Source organism: Buceros rhinoceros, unplaced genomic scaffold, assembly GCF_000710305.1.
Source record: "Buceros rhinoceros silvestris isolate BGI_N320 unplaced genomic scaffold, ASM71030v1 scaffold7714, whole genome shotgun sequence".
Lineage (NCBI taxonomy): Eukaryota > Metazoa > Chordata > Aves > Bucerotiformes > Bucerotidae > Buceros > Buceros rhinoceros.
The window spans coordinates 2,266-18,411 of record NW_010409956.1 but is presented as its reverse complement, the minus strand read 5'-3'; the positions used below and the strand labels follow the sequence as shown (position 1 = coordinate 18,411).

General features: G+C 41.0%; 1 protein-coding gene across 1 annotated transcript in view; it reads right to left on the bottom strand.

Annotated features, from left to right (window-relative positions):
* Nucleotides 1-550: 550 nt before the first annotated feature.
* Nucleotides 551-16,146, bottom strand: part of LOC104492816 (phosphatidylinositol 3,4,5-trisphosphate 3-phosphatase TPTE2-like) — a 17,393-nt gene continuing 1,797 nt past the window's right edge. The window contains exons 2-18 of the mRNA XM_010135416.1: nt 15,660-15,737; nt 13,330-13,377; nt 12,722-12,880; nt 12,198-12,317; nt 10,425-10,524; nt 9,548-9,611; nt 8,967-9,031; nt 8,343-8,403; nt 7,394-7,475; nt 7,223-7,311; nt 6,000-6,061; nt 4,992-5,072; nt 3,933-4,038; nt 3,213-3,310; nt 2,743-2,838; nt 2,180-2,250; nt 551-812 (exon numbers count right to left, since the gene is read on the bottom strand). Coding sequence (XP_010133718.1) covers nt 710-812; nt 2,180-2,250; nt 2,743-2,838; nt 3,213-3,310; nt 3,933-4,038; nt 4,992-5,072; nt 6,000-6,061; nt 7,223-7,311; nt 7,394-7,475; nt 8,343-8,403; nt 8,967-9,031; nt 9,548-9,611; nt 10,425-10,524; nt 12,198-12,317; nt 12,722-12,880; nt 13,330-13,377; nt 15,660-15,737 — 1,483 coding nt within the window. The 3' untranslated portion in view covers nt 551-709. The remainder of the gene's footprint in view (nt 813-2,179; nt 2,251-2,742; nt 2,839-3,212; nt 3,311-3,932; nt 4,039-4,991; nt 5,073-5,999; nt 6,062-7,222; nt 7,312-7,393; nt 7,476-8,342; nt 8,404-8,966; nt 9,032-9,547; nt 9,612-10,424; nt 10,525-12,197; nt 12,318-12,721; nt 12,881-13,329; nt 13,378-15,659; nt 15,738-16,146) is intronic.

Sequence of the window (16,146 nt, the reverse complement as noted above, 5' to 3'; positions counted from 1 at the left end):
GCAGGACAAGATGTAAAGGTTTTAAACTAAAAGAGGGCATATTTACACTAGATAGAAGGAAGAATTTTAGGATGAAGTTGATGAAACACTGGCACATGTTGTTGAGAGAGGTAGTAGATGCCCCATCCCTGGAAACTTTCAAGGTGAGGTTGGGGTGCTGGGCAACCTGATCTAGTTGAAGATATGCCTGCTCATTGCAGGGGGGTTGGACTAGATGACCATTAGAGGTCTCTAACACAAACTATTCTGTGATGCAAACTCTACTCAAGTAGTCATCTGGCACAATATTTCTCCCTCCAAATTCCCATATTATACTGACCTGTGGAAAACCCTGATCCTCAAGGAAGGTGTGTCAGATTTTTCCAGCAGTCTCCTGCAGACTGCTGGTCTCCACCCACTATCAGGTTAATGCTCTGGCTTCGACAGACAATAGTCTTAGAATAATAACGAAAGGATTACCTGTAGGTAGATATATTTGAGCTCCAAAGAATCCAACAGCTCATTAACATGACATAGCAGTCAGCTGACATTAAGTAACTCTTCAGAGTATTATTGCTCTGCACAACAGAACTTGATATAAGTTTATTTGAGAAGTATCTACACAGAAATACATTAAGGACATCAAAATGAGACTGCTTCACTTTATACTGGAGCAGCAAAACATTCTCCAGGAAGAGATCAAGTTTGTTTCCCTTCTTCCAGCTTTCCCTTATGGTTCAATAAAGTTCACCTCCACAGCAAATGTCTCACTATAGACCTTCCATGTTTTAGACTTGTGAGGGTTATCCAGCTCATTCCTGGGAAGGTACAGTCTGAAAGACAAAATTCAGTGGCGTCTCTTACAGCCTTAAGACATACTTTTCCTTTCAGCCAGCCAAGATAACTTCAAGCTCAGCTCCGCAATATTAATCATAGCCCCAGATCTTTATTTCAGACAGACATTAGCCATGCTTGCACAGGGCTTTAGAGCCAAAGCAGTCTGATAAACATACAATCATGGGTTGTGGTTTGGTCTGTTGGTTGTGTTCCCCACCCTCACGCCTCCCTCAAAGCCACAAGATGCAAGATTGTTAGAGTAACATTTACTGATCTTAGCTCAAGACCTCTTGATGGGATGCAAGTGGCAGAAATTTAGTAACTGACCTTCCTAACATCAGGGATTTGATTCAGTACTGTCAAGCTCATCAGGCATGTTCTCCACTTCTAATGCTTACCAAATTTGTGTCTGGTTATCACTTCACAGCATTTGCACAGCAGCTGTGGCTGAATTAGAGCTGCAGAGATAGCAGCACTACCTTAGCAGCTGTACCACTTGTGATCAGACCTAGTCCACCTGAGGTCTACTAGAATTCTCTGCACAGAAAGGGAAATAGTTTCTACTGAACTGTGTTTAAGAGAAAGTCTAGTGGGGCACCCTCTCTGGCCCTGGAGGAAACAAAGAATGTGAGTGTGAGTTTTGAGATGGCACTCTTGCAGGGCTGTCAGTCAACAGGCATGCATTTCTTCTGCCACTGGTCTGGTCTAACTAGATAAGCTGAGCCAGCAATGCACCTTGCAGGTAAGTTTAGTTATGAACATAGACTCACAACTACTTCTCATACTCTGATAAGAACAACTGAAGTTGTTTCCTTCCTATTTCAGTCATGGACATAACTTACCTTCTATGTCAAATTCACTGTTCTTCTGTCTAGACCTGTCAGGTTTGGCAGGCAGAAGAGGAGGTCTCGTGACTTTGCATTTCTACATCGTTTCCCTAGCAAGACCAACCAGCCCAAATTCTAACAGCTGGAGCTCCACTAGGAGTCTTAGTCTCAAGAAGAACTAACCACAGTAATTTCTAACTCCATCAAAAGCATGAAAAGCAGGAAGTTAAAAAGCCTTTCTTAGAGGTGCTGATGCTTGGGGTCCCAAATTCTGATCTTAGTGTTTGCCTGCTAAGCTAATGAATGAGTTCCTGCCTCTCAGTCAGCAATGCTTTAGAGGATGGCAGAGCTGCCTTAGATTTGAACAGTTAGCATTATCTTCCTGAATACAAGGTCATTAATAACCAGTATCCAAACAGAAGCTAAGACAGGCTTGATCAGCCCACTACCTCAGCTTTCATATGATGCTTATGAACTTTTAGCTCTGTTCAGACACCAGAAGTGAGGATCTGAAGGCAGTCATTATGACCACTTACCTGTTATTTTCAATAAAGGAAGTGTTGAACCAGAAGAAGAATGGGCAGTCATCATAGCCTTTTGGGAGATCCTAGACACAAAGACTTTGTTTAAAGACTCCATTAGACAATAGGACTCATCTTCTGCAGACCAACCTGTCTTCACTAGTTTGATTTACAAAGCTACAGTGCCAGAGTCAGTACACTTGAAGATCCCAATATGACACTTGGATCACTATTTTCACTGAAGTTAATTCAGGACCAGGTCACTCAGACTTAATACAACGAAGTAAGAGACCCACATTAGAAGCATCAGGTACTCAACTGAGATGTCTTGGTTGTACTGTATGAACAGCCAGATGCCTCCCCCCAACTGCACAGGCTGATGTAACAACATTTACTGCATCACTCATTGCACAGGGGTGGAACAACAGCTGTTACAGTTGGGCCACTCCTACACAGCAGGAGTCACTGGGGAGGAAAACAGATCCTGCCCAGCACAGCAGACAGAGCCAGCCCAGGGGCTGTTCATGCTGCAGCCTCCTCTCGCACTCAAGTGAGGTTCTTCATGCTGTCATACTTACAGAACACGACTCAAATCTGACTTTCACATCACCGCTTAGAACAGGGCTATCTTCCAAGCCAATGACTACTGAATCACTTTCAGAATCAAAGAAGATCTGGATAATAGAATGAAATATTACCTTTATGATAAGGTACTACAGATAGACAAGGGACAAATTCATGACAATACTCATTCAGCTACTCATTCACAGTATACAAATACAACAGCAGTGCTGGAATAACAGCTAACAATTTAAGCTACTCAGGTGAGCTATTGCATTTAACTGACTTCTAGAGAAATCTTTCACTATCTTACCACTACTTTTCCTGTGATTTAGAAAAGCTTAGCTTTTTCATTCTCTCAGAATTTACAGTAGCCATTTAGATAGTTTTATGTCCAGTATTTAACTTTTATAGGAAGACACTTTTGACCTGTAAGTCAGCTTTCAGCTTCTGTGACTTAACTGACATGATTTCATAGTACTCTCACCTTGCAGTTTCCTTGACTGGCACATACACATTCTAGTACAACTTGTTTCCTCACTATTATCTGCACCTTCATATCAGTTCCATTGCCTTTCCCAACTCCTAGGAAGAAAGAGTTGCATTATACCATGGAACACATATTAGCTGGAACATAAGTGGTCATGAAAACCAAGGGCAATCCTGTTCTCTCAAGAATGCCTTGCTATAGACTTTAGAGAACTCAAATCCTAAAAGTAGCTCAAGATTCAGTGGTTGAAAGCTGTTATTTTGAAGTAGCAATGAATACTACTAGTGGTGGAGAGGCTAATGTAGAGTCTAGTTCCACTGACTGAACAAGAACAGCAGTCTGAAGTCCTCTTGTTCAAGAAGTGCTGAACTTCCAATCTTTGATAAAAGTTACAAGTATACACACACAGAAACAGGTGTGTATAACAAGCTCAGAAACTGTATCTACCACATGTGAAGAAAATCTCACTTGATAAGTCATTCCCCTTCCAAAACAGCTCATCACATGTGAGCCACCATTTGACCAGACACCCAGAAAGTGACAGAACACATGGGGCAACCACAGTCCAAAACGCTCTTCATTGTATTTTAACTATGCCATTTGAATTCTCAAATCCCAGTTAAGTCTACGTTCCTCATGGGCTTAGCAAGAGAGACAGCCGCCTGTATTAGGAAACCATTACCAGACAGAGGAGTGCCCAAATTCAAGAGTTCTTACCATGTATAGAGTGGATTTTGAGGTTTTTTATTTTGAGTTGTCTCTCTGGTGGGAGTTTCAAGTTGTACTTGCTTTTCAGGATCTCATAATACCCAACATACCTACTCTGTAATGCAAAAAACCCAGACACATTATGCAGTTTCTGCACCCCAAACAGACTAACTCTAGGCAGAAGTAGGATTAAATAGGAAAGCTAAGAACTTGGTGCAGAATACCTAAGTCCAAAGCTAAGTAGCCATTTGTTCTCCTTCCCCTCTCCAGTTCAAACAATCCTCTAGAAAAATTCAACATCAACATTTTTAACCAGTATTTAAACTTCATGTTCTAAGAGCAATTCTGTACTTGAGTGCAGCAAGAAGTAAGGACCTATCATATTGCAGCTTTTTAAGGGGCAGAATGTTTAAAAGCACAAGATACTTTCATTTTGCAGATGCACATTCTGAAGGACAGCTGTACTTCCATTCTATTTTATACCAGCAATAAAGTACCACTGTCACCAGCTTCACCTCACAGTATACTGTGAATCAAAACGAGCAAAGCCCCAAACTGTGGGCTGAGGCAATAACTGGTTTTGTATTTCCTCATGAACACAGTCTCTAGAGGATGCATTCCTTCACCCAGGCACAGCAGCGCCACAGCCCTCCCCAGGCCAGGCTACAGTGCATTTGTGATACACAGCCCAATTGCCTTATAGAGTCATGCTCCTGTGAGGGCAACCTGCTCTAGCTCACCCTGCTTGAACAGTGGGGGTTGGAATGAAAGTTCTCCTAGTCTCAATTCTGTTATCTTGGATTCCTTCATTCAGATTTGATATTACACTGAGAAAAGCATAAGGAATGTGCTCAGACAGAGGTGTGTGGGTGGGTGGGTGTCAGGGAAGATGCAGTGCAACCCTCCCAGTTGATACTCTTCCAGCCCTTGAAGAGAGAGTACAGCAAGTTCAGAAGTTAAGCATTAGGAAGAGCCTACGCATCTCATCATCATGGGCGAGGGAGGTGGAGTAGCACAAGCACTCAGAAGGCTAGTGTTGGTTTGGCTCCTAGACTTGCTCAAGCTTACCTGGGATGGAGTTTCAACTCCTTGAAACTTGGTACTTGTGCTTCTATCAGTTCTTCTCTCCCCAAAGTAATCCAAACTTTCCTACATAGAAAGATAATTTCAAGGGTTAAGATACCACCATTCCCCCTCCTGAGAAGGGGACGTAAACTAGAATTACACTAGTCAATTCCAATAAAGGAATGCAAGTGAAAACATGCAACAGTTGTTTTGGTACCTTCTAAGAGGAGGCTTTAAACTACAGTAAGAAAGAACTAATTAGGAAGTCAGATACATTAAGTCTGGCACCCAGGAAAGGGTGCTGACAAAGTTCATTGAACAGGAGAGCAGTATGCTTTTCAAGCAATTGCTGTAGAACTTCTATACTTCAAAGGGTCAGTGGCAGACCAAGCTGAACATTACTTTGGATCTTCACAAATCAAACTTGGATAAAACCAAGTGATTAAATGGATACACAATCTGGACACGTTACCTTAAATAACCTGGACTTTCTGCAACCCAGGCCTCCAGATTGAGACCAGACCTGGGAGACTAAAGCAGCACATGCACCTGTCTGGGCTGGAACCTGCTTTCTCCCTTTCCCCAAAAGGGCAGCAATCAAGACAAAACAATTCTTGATGCCTCACAGGAGTTGGAGGGAGGTTGGGGAAAAAATTGCACTTACAAATAGTGTTACTATCTTTGGTAGAACATGTTCAGAAGCTATCTATAGTTTTAAAAAGTTGTTGCTCAAGATGCTAGGTCTATAATGCCTCCAAAAGAAAAAGTCCTCCAAAGTTGGGATCCTGTTAAAATTCCACTTTCCCAGTTCCTGATCAAAAACAACCTTCACCAGAAAGGAATTTAAGTAGTAGCAAGATCTGCAAGAACTTTTTTGTACAACAGATTGTTCACAGTATCCTTTTTCCAGTACAGACTTTTTGTAAAGTATTAGCACATTTCACCAGTTAAGTAGGTTCTTAAGGAACATTTTGAAACTAGAAGAATCAAAAAATAAATGCCAGTTGTTACCTTTGCACTCTCAAACTGGTCACTGTCTATGAGCCAGGTACAGACCATTGTTCCAGTCCTGCCTGTATGAGAAGTAAGAGACAGGTTGAACTACAGGAGTTCATCTTCACGAAAGTAATCCCAAATACCTTTCAAAATGGAAGAGATAACAGGAGATACTAGAGTAGTCAAGAGCCTGTATTTCTGGGAAGAATGAATAAGAGACAAGATAGAGATACTTAGGAAGCTGGCCAGAATTTAAAATTCCATTTAGCAGGAGAGAGAGTCAAGCACACACTACTGGATTGTTATAGATTGGCACTTAGCAATGCTCTAAGCCTCGAGAGCTTTTTATCTGCTCCAATTTTTTTCCCCAACTCCACTAAGAAGGCATCAAGGCTGTTAGCAGGCTCCAATATAGTCTCCATTTTTAATTTAATCACAGAAGTCAAGTCACCCTCCACGCACTTATTCAAGCTGGTTTTGGCCTGCAGGTAGCTTCAGCATTCAGTTTTTGAAAACCTTTTAAGCTACGTTTCCAAGTCAGGGAAGAGCCTTCTTTGTGTTAAGTAAATACCTGGTTTAAGCCAAGTATTTGCAGGAGAAAGAGCAGGCAGTTAAAGATGTGGCAGATGCTTGCAGGGAAATTTGGCTTGTTTGCACAGCTATCTATGCACTTCAACAGCTCCCACAATACTACAGGCTGCAGATGGCACCCACAGGTCAGCTCACCTGCAACAGCTTTGACTAGCCTGTCCCTATAAGACTATATTGCACTCTATCACATAATACCTTGTGTATCTCAGTTGAAGATCCAGCAGCACCTACAACATCCCACACCTTCACTGCAACAAATTAAAAAGGTATATTATGGGGCAGGATGTTGTGTGTGGGTGACTGGCTGTCAGGGAGCCAAAGCAGCAGCTCAACTCTTTTGACAACAGCAGTTTCAGCAACTCCCTATCCCCAGCCTTCCTGGGAGACTGCTGTCCCAGCAGCCCAAACAGCAGGAAGTTATTGAAGACCATTTTAAGAAACCAGATGACAGTTTAGATTAAGAACCAATTTGGGCTACTTAAAATTGGGATTGTGTGATGCCAAACACACAGCACTATGCTGTTGCTAGTCACAATGCAGAATTTGTTAAGTTACATTCTAAATCCATCTCATGCTATGGCTAAGAAACCATAATAAGAATAATGTGTAATTTGTAGCATACACAGATTATACATGAAAAGCCCTACCTTTGCCTCCTTTACAGTGAATTGCAATGATGTTCTTTTCATCCTGACTCATCCATTCACGGACACTGGCAGTGAATTTCAGCATGTCCCTAGATAAGAGGAAAGTTAATGGATCAAAGCAAATGCCCATGTAGAACTACCATGGTGTATGTATTTCTTGACAGGACTCACTGTAGTGCTGGAACATTGTGGTCATCAATAAATATCCTTTCCACCCTGTAGTGGAAGTACTTGGGGTCATAACCTTTTTCACCTACAAGGAAAGGCCTAGAGTTATGCCAGGAAAGGAAACAGACTTGGAACAAAGAAACACACAACTGCTGGTCTGAGCACATACTAGTGCTTACAGTAGTAATAAATAGACATATCAAAGTGTAAAAACTATGACATAGTCTCACTGAAGCTAAGCAAGCATGCTTTAGTCTCACACCTCTTGAGCAAAAATTTATCTCCAGGCCCAGATGACCATTTCTTTCCATAGGGGTTATTTAGAGACCTGAAAGTTAATGTTCTGATGCACTGTCAGGATCAAACATAGCAATGACCACCTACAAAGTAGTAAGGAGCTGCTAACAGCACAATCTTCATCTGCGGCCCCTCATCTATCCCTCCAGTGGCTAGATAACCTTTTTACTTTTTCAGGACTTCAGTATTGACACCTTGTCTGCGTCCAGCTCTGATGTTCTACTATGAAAGCAGAAGCTACAGAATAGTTATTCCTAAAGTACTTTTCATTAGTTTAGCTACCTCTAAACAGAAGAGTTTAACTATTCATTCACCACATTCTTCTAAGCCTTCATTAGAAAAATCCTTCAACTTCACCCCACGTTTTAGGTGAGGCTTAGTTTTCCTGCTCTTTAAGAATTTGGAACATTGAAGCAATTCAGCATAAGCAAGGAAATCTAAACTGCAAAGCATCCAGTATCTCCTCTGCAAGCTTCAGTACACCATGTTAGGGCCTCTAAGTCAACAGCCACCTTCAGGACAGAGGATAGTCAGAGACAGCTATGTACTTTTGACAGGCTAAATTCTTGGAGATCTAGCATTGCCAGCATCATACCTTGAAAAGATGTTTTTCTGTTTAGCAGTACTTCAATAGTCAGCAGCTAAACATACTTACTGCAGAGATTGTAGACTTTATAGTGGTCTGCATGTTTGGTGTCCAAAAACCTTGCGACCTCCTAAAGCAATAACAAGATACAAGTTCAGAGTAGTGCCTCTACTCCTTATTTCTACTGCCATCTCATCCCCCATACCACAGTGGGTGGTCAGCAACTGCATTCATTAACAGCCTTTGGACAGCAGGCCTTTCCAGCCCAGGTTCTTGTCTGGAATAAGAGTGCTACTCCAGCTGTCTTCCTTGCCCTACATATTTATATTTTCAGAATATCAGGCAGCATAGCTCCAACACAGAACTTTAAAATACATTTAGATAAGCATACAGTTCTCACTCATACTGTTATTAACCTGGAACAGAACAGATTTGGTTCTCTGAAGCATTCCCAAGGAACAGGAGCATCAGAGCAACAGTGTGTACACGCTACGAGTTACATTCCACTAAGCTTAGATAAAAGACTACAGTGCAAGTAGTGCAGCACAGTGGAGACCACCATTTAGTCATTCCAAACAGCCAAGACAGCAGGACTGGGACTGGCCCAACAATCTAGACCATATGCAAATTAGTGGGAGCCTCAAAGTGAAACACCATTCAGAAATACTGAACTTGGTAGATGAGATTTTTTACCTTTATAGGGTTCCTATAGAAAGACTGCTTCCCAGAAGATGGAAATGACATTGCAATAATGCGGTCTGTGGAAAAGACAACAATCAAATCACAGGGGAAACCCTCCCCACACATAGGAACTACCTGAGTGAGAGCAACTCTATTATGAAACAGCTTATTTCTACCCTAATTGTAAGAACCACCTACCCTGAGAGGCTTCTTTCTGCATTTAGTACAGCTAGAGCAGGGGAATAATGCTTCCTGAAGCATCAGCTACCATTAAGTGTCAGTCTCCATAGACTCACAGGCAAAAATACTCAATAGTTTCTCAGCTCCGGTTCCCTGGGCCTCGGGAGAATTTCTACCATTACACATCACATGTACAACCTCTCTCTCCCAGAATGCTAAACCTTGAGAATAGTGTCAGTGTCAGGAATCCATATTTCAAAATCCCACAGAAATGGAGTAGGCCTGGTTTGACTTCATACTTAAGCTTCACTAGTCCAAAGCATTGCCTGTATTTCATGTCAAGCACTTACTAACTGAATAACTATTGTTAGCCAAATACAACATGCTGCAAAGCATCACTTGCTTCTACAAACCAGTAACATAAGTGAGATCCAGATCAAAGCCATCTTTCATGTAACGTCTTTTGTTTTCAGAGACCTGCAAAAAAAAGTTACTCAGTCTTCCAAAGGAAAGCCAAATATCAACAAATGTTGCCTGTTACTAGGAAAAACAACCATCTAGATTCTGAAGTAAAGTCATGAGTAGCAGAGCTTCATTTTGCTACAGCAAACTTCACAAAATTAGCCAGGAAGAATGTTTACTGTGTTAGCTTTTAGGTAGAAGCTCCATACAGAGCTTTATTCTGAAGTATCAAAAGTTTACTCCAGTAGAAGGAACACTTTGTAGATTGCAGCATGCATTTGTCATTGTTATTTGAGTGTTTGGGGGCTGAGGAAAGAAGAAAGTTAAGGGCAGCATAACCAAGACTGCTTATTCCTGAGCAAGAGAACATACTTGAAACTTCAAGTGCCACTGTAGTGCGCTTGATAAAAATAAGGCATTTACAATGGATAGGCTTCAACAAGTAGGTTCTTTTGTTTTCACCTGGAATAAACAGCAGAAGCATTAAAATTCCTATCCTCCCCCATATGAGGGAAAACAGTCTATGTACCACACAAACTAGAAATTATCAGTTGAGACATAGTGGTGTTGCAATCACTTTGGTATGCTGCCCTTAGAGCTCAAGTTGCTGCTTACTTGAGCAGAGTTAAGAATTATTAGCTATACTGGAGGCAAAGCTCCAGTACCCCATCAGGGACAGAGGACAGACATGCTGCTTAGGCAATATTATCAGTCACAGACCAGTAGGCTGTGGGCAGTCTTGCTGCTGATCATTGATGGCTGCCTGGAGAAAGAGGTAAGAGTTGGAAATGGCAGTAGTCGCCTAGATATATTAAGAGGCCAACTAACCATTCTCCTGGTCACCACTTCAAGTTGCTTTTTTTGTGAAGCCAGACGAAATATTCTTATTAAGATGACAATTCTCAGAACTCGGAGGAAAGTAACCATTCTAGATGAGAGTCCAATTCACCATGAAAGAAAATGAGCAAAATTAATCTTAGATGCAAAGCTTGAAGTTATTTAAAAGCTGTTTCAGATACAGTTTAGAGCTTTGTTTCATATACTGAACTAGAACTTCAAGCTGATTGGAGAAAGAACACTATGCTTGAAAAATATCATGGGTTTATTGAGTTTTTTGGGGAGAAAAACAGAACCAGGAACCCCCTTACTTGCTCAAACAGACTTTCACAGGCACCTCTGCCCAGCAAGCAACAAATTCCCTTAACACTGCTCATGTTGTTATGCCCAAATCCTTGTTCCTTAAATGCGTACTTGAGAACAAGCTTCAAGTATAAGTATCCATCTCAAATATGGCTGAAAAGAGAAACTAGGCAGGCTATATTACATCACGCCTTAAGAAACCTGAGAACAGAGCAATATAAACCTTGTGTTTAATCAGTCAGCAATTTGAGCAGAAGATTTGGGTTGAAGAACTTTGAACCTGATGTTGAACTTTGAAGCAGCCAAGATGCTTACATGAGTGGTTCCATGAAAAAAACTGAATAGGGGCAGCTTCTTTTGCATACCCTTAGGGACTAGGACAACATAACATTCATTCCTTAAGGAGGTATGTGAGCATATTTTAAGGTGCACATGCATATATATCACATTCTGGACAAGCTTCAGTTTTTCTCCCAACTTTGTTCCTCATCCATGATCACCCTGCTGTTTTCAAAACAGAGTTCTCTTGGATCCAGTAGCCAAGGAGATGAACCAACACTGAAGTGAAGACTCTACAATCCCTCTCCCCAGCCTGAACCACAACTGTGAGAAGCAGCTCTTCAGGAAAAAGGAAGTGTACATTCTTCCTTTTAGGAAGTTAGTCAGTTAAGCATTAGCTCCCAGACTGATACACAGGTCTCAATATCCTTTTATAGGTCAGACTTCAAGGATACAGGAAACTCATCCCAATACACACCCAACTACACCAGACTAGAAACAGACCATACCCCTCCATCAGGACACATTACCTCTATAGACTGCCACCAAAGTTTCCCTTGTCACACGTACACCTTCATCCACAAAAAAGCTACTCTGATTCTAATTATTCTGAGATGTATCAGGTACTTTAAGACTGCTGTTTGCTACTGGGGATTAGCTGGATTGTGTGGATACTACTGAGTATTAGGTGGGAAGATCATATCATCAAGATCTGGGATATGGCCAAGTCTGAGGTATCATCTAGTGCCAGATGCTAATACTTTTGTCAGAACAGGACTCCTCTCTATTTCAAGAGCAATTAAATGGAGATCCTCCCTCAGTTGCCTGTTTCATTTGCTATTGTAATCCAGCTTTTTTCTGACCTTCTTCAGACTATTTTCTCTATCACGGCTGCTGCACACCTTGCCACCGAAAAATGCTTGGGTTGGAGCACTTGATGGCCTCACTATTCATTTTTAGTTACCTAAACATTTCAGTTGGGATCATCTCTGCCTTCAAGACAGGAAGTCTACAGTACAACTACAGATCAAAGTCTCTATCCTTCAATCTGTACCATGAAACACTATCACAGCCACATTCATGATCTAGTCTGTGCGTATCTAGCTCAGAGGTGCCCGTGAAAATTCTTAGAAGACTATCAAGAAGAGAGCTCACATTTAACAGCTGCCATACCATTCTCACCTTGGTATCTGATCTGCTGCAGCAAGGTCTGAGAAGGAGTATGTCATGTTAATTAAGAGAGTGCCCACCACTATGAATGCATCTAAAATATTCAGTTTGGATCGGAAATAGTTCCTGAAGCTGAAACAAAAGAGAGTTTCAGATGCTCATATGGATAAATTGAAATACATCTTCACAAACAGAATCACCTATACAGAGCTACTGATAGAGACAAGCTCTCCTAAAGTAGTTCTTAAAGTGTAAGATTATTTTCTTAGCCTTCAGTGCTTACTGTTATCTACACACATAGGTTACAGCAAAGCTGATGCAGTTTCCAAGTATTCCAAAGTGCACCAAAAGCACTTTACAGATTATTCTATAGAAGAGTAATAACCCACATACACAGCCAAGAAAAGATGTGGCCATTGCCTATGACCAGAAAATTAGCCCACAGGGCATCCATGTTTGTAGTCCAAGCTAGAAGTATTGCTTCTTTACACGCTTGAGGACTTGCCACACTGACTTAATTTTTACCCATGTCTTACCCTTCAACAAACACCCTCAGCAGAACATCGATGAGAAAGAAGAGTGCTATAGCCAGGGAAACACCTTCAAGAATCTCTCTAACACCCTTTTTCTCACTGATAGCCAGATCCACAATAACAACTATGATGTCCACAATGATAAGTACAACTCCAAATACTCTGCAAAAAGAAAAATACAAGTCAGCTTGAAAGGCAGGAACAAATTGCTGACATTTAACTGATGAGCACAAGCCCAGTCTTAAGTTGTTCCAGCAAGTCTGTCCTCTTACACAGATATTGAGGCCTGTTTGTATAAGCAGGTGTAGGACTCAAATCACATTTTTAAGTGAGCTGCACAGAGGACATCATTCATGTGGAACCATACATTTACCTCAGATTCAGTTTTAGTTATTAATCTATAATCCACAGCTATTCCACATCTGTTTAAAACTTCTTTCCCAATCAAAGAATTTTTCTCAAGTCACCCTTCCTAGTGGTGATAGGGGGTTCAGTACTTTCCAGACAGAGCAGGTTGGAGTCACTGTTGTTCAAGGAACTCTCCAAATTCTTACACCAGAAATAAGGAGCATTTCTACCCCGCCCATATCATTACAAGCACGATCTTTTACCTGAATCCAAATGACATCACAAATGGGGAAATTTTTCTCTTGATTGCACTGCAAGAGAAGAGAGTTGGCATCAAGATGAGTGACATTTTGCTACTGATATTAGCCACAAAAGCATTGTTACATTCTTTTGTTCACATTCTTCTGGTTTTAGAAATCTGTATAGTAGTGATTTCTTTAAGAGTAGATTATTCAGTTGCATTCATGAAGTATGTAATTTAAGGCAGTACTTGAAAGCAATGCTTTGGGAACTTGCTAGAAAAAGCATTCATCAGCTACAGATCCTAGAAGCACAGCAGTATGTACTTATTTATAACACTGTTCAGTGTCACAGTTCCAGTGACACTAGAGGTCTGCTCAATGCCCAGTTATAAGCTATAAGAACTAGGCTTATATAACAGCTATTGCTCAAGAGGAAGATTAAAGGATAAAAATCTCTCAAGGTATCTTCAAGATGCTAGCTTATTGTATCGGAGGATTTTTTTCCCGGCCTGGAAAAAGCTGCACTTGTTAGTAACTCCACTACTGCTTCTGCACTCTTGGAATAGAGAAAGACAAATACATCTTTACCTTTAGAAGGAAATATTGGATTGGCTTCGCAGATTGAAGACTCAAGTGCCTCTTAAGAAAATGAGTTACTGAAACTAAGTTCTTCTGATTGCGATTTATCTCTAGCTCTAGCAGGGTTCTGGCTCCTGTTTTCAATTACAGAAGATTTGTTGCCTCTTCAGTATGCTTCAAGCTTTCTGGTTTAAAGCTAGGCTTTTATGTAACTATCGCACTAGCTGGAAGTCTCTTTAGGCTACATCAAGATCTAAGGTAGAAGCGATTATCTGCAAACCCCAAGTTCTGACAGTTTGAAAAGCAAGTTGCCAGTCTGTTAAATAATCTTGGGATTCCTTAACTACTGTGGGCACCAAGTCTTCACTTAAACACTTAAGAGAAAACTCCCTCTCCAAGTATATCACTAACAGTAGGACCTCCTAAAAGCTCTGACATAGTATCAAAGAGTACAGGTAGATTCCTCTTGTATTGCTCACCTATCTTCCCTGCTATATACAGTTACTGCACTTCCTCTCCCCGCCACTGTTAGGGATACCACTGTTACAGGAAGTCTGTCAGTTCAATAATGCATACTGAACCTCAGTGATCCTGTCGGAGCTCTTGTTTCCTCTAGGATAACTTGAGCATTGCATTTCACTTGGTCTGTATCCTTAACAGCTCAATAACTCAGATTAAGACAAGGCTAAGTATCTTTGAAGTGATGAGGAAGCATCTTCCTGGGCTTACTGAATTAACCCACACTTCTCATTATTAGTTTACACTTTAAACTAAGGAACAAAGTCTAACCAGAAAAAATCTGCATCCTTAAGCAGGAAAGATATACTTAGGTTTAGTATTCACTTTCCCTGTGGAAGTCGAGGACATAATACCAGGCCTTGTCTTCAAGACAGCCTAGCATATAGGAGGTTCTCCTTGCATTTATGAACATCTGTTATCTAAGGAAGTACTGCAATAATTACACTAAGCATTTGCTGGTCTACAGCCTAGCCCAGTCAATCCTATAATACAAATGTAGTAGGTACACCAAGACTTCAGCTTCCACAGTCTAAGGACAATACCTTTATTAGGTACACTAAAGACTGAAATATATACATACCACTCCAAGCTGGCCTGCCAACACCTTAGATCAGTTGAAGAGAATGTGGCACACTTGCTCACATACTTAAAGCCTTTGTGAAATGCATTTGTAAATGCAAACTTCTGAATTCTAAAAAGTCATGGTGTTACATAAAAGAACTAAGGCAACAGGCTTTGTCTTACTGTTCTTGAGCTGCAGAAAGAGAAACAAGTCAATTCATTTGTCACTGACTTGACTAAGTATGCTATAAGAGTAACCTGGTGACAAGAACTAAACAGAAAATAACTAAGTTAGAAGATAACTACTTCAAGAACAGAGTTAATCACTAGCAAGTTCAGACAGTTTAGTTTTGATGAGGGCATGATGCTTATTATCTATTCCAGATCATTTTCTCACCAGCATTTGTTTTTCTGAGCTCTCCCAAACTCAATCCTTTGGAAAAATCTTAATCAATGCAGTTTGGAACCTATGTGCCATAATGTGATGGACTTGTAGCTAGTTCTTGGGTTGAGCTTTCACCTACAGAGGCATAGAGAAGCTTCTTGAACTTACTTGTCTTTATTATGTACTAGAATAAATAAGTGATTTACTGGGCTTATCTCTACTCGACCAAGCCATCTGTCTCTTTATTTTGGCTTACCAGCTTCCACTTCCGGGGGTAAACAAGGCATTTCGTATATCATTAGCTTACTTGGAACAGCTGTCTGATTCATTATTCTCATCGCGACCATCATCAATCTTTACTGTGGGCTCTTCTGCTGTTGGAGAGCTGACAAAGGAATAACACGAGTCACATACTGATACAGATGTCATCTTTATAGTCTGCTACCCTTCATTGTTCCAGAGAAAATAATATTAACTGCAAGCTAAGCAGTGAGCAGCAGCCTGGGCCAGAGCACAAGCTTAGCACCAGGGGAAGACAGACTTCTCGTATGCTGACACATAAGAACCCCTTGACTTGTACAGGCCCAGTTCCCATTACCAATCCATCTCTCAGAAGTTTCTCTTTTGGGGGAGGAAGGGAACAAATGTGTTCAGCTTTGAAGCAGGGCATCTAAGAGTCCACTGAGGACTTAACAGTCCAGTCCAGGTGCTGGAAACATACATATGCAAAACTGCTTCATGACTTAAATGCTGTTACAGTAAACCACTTGTTCACAGAATTAATGTTTTCAGCA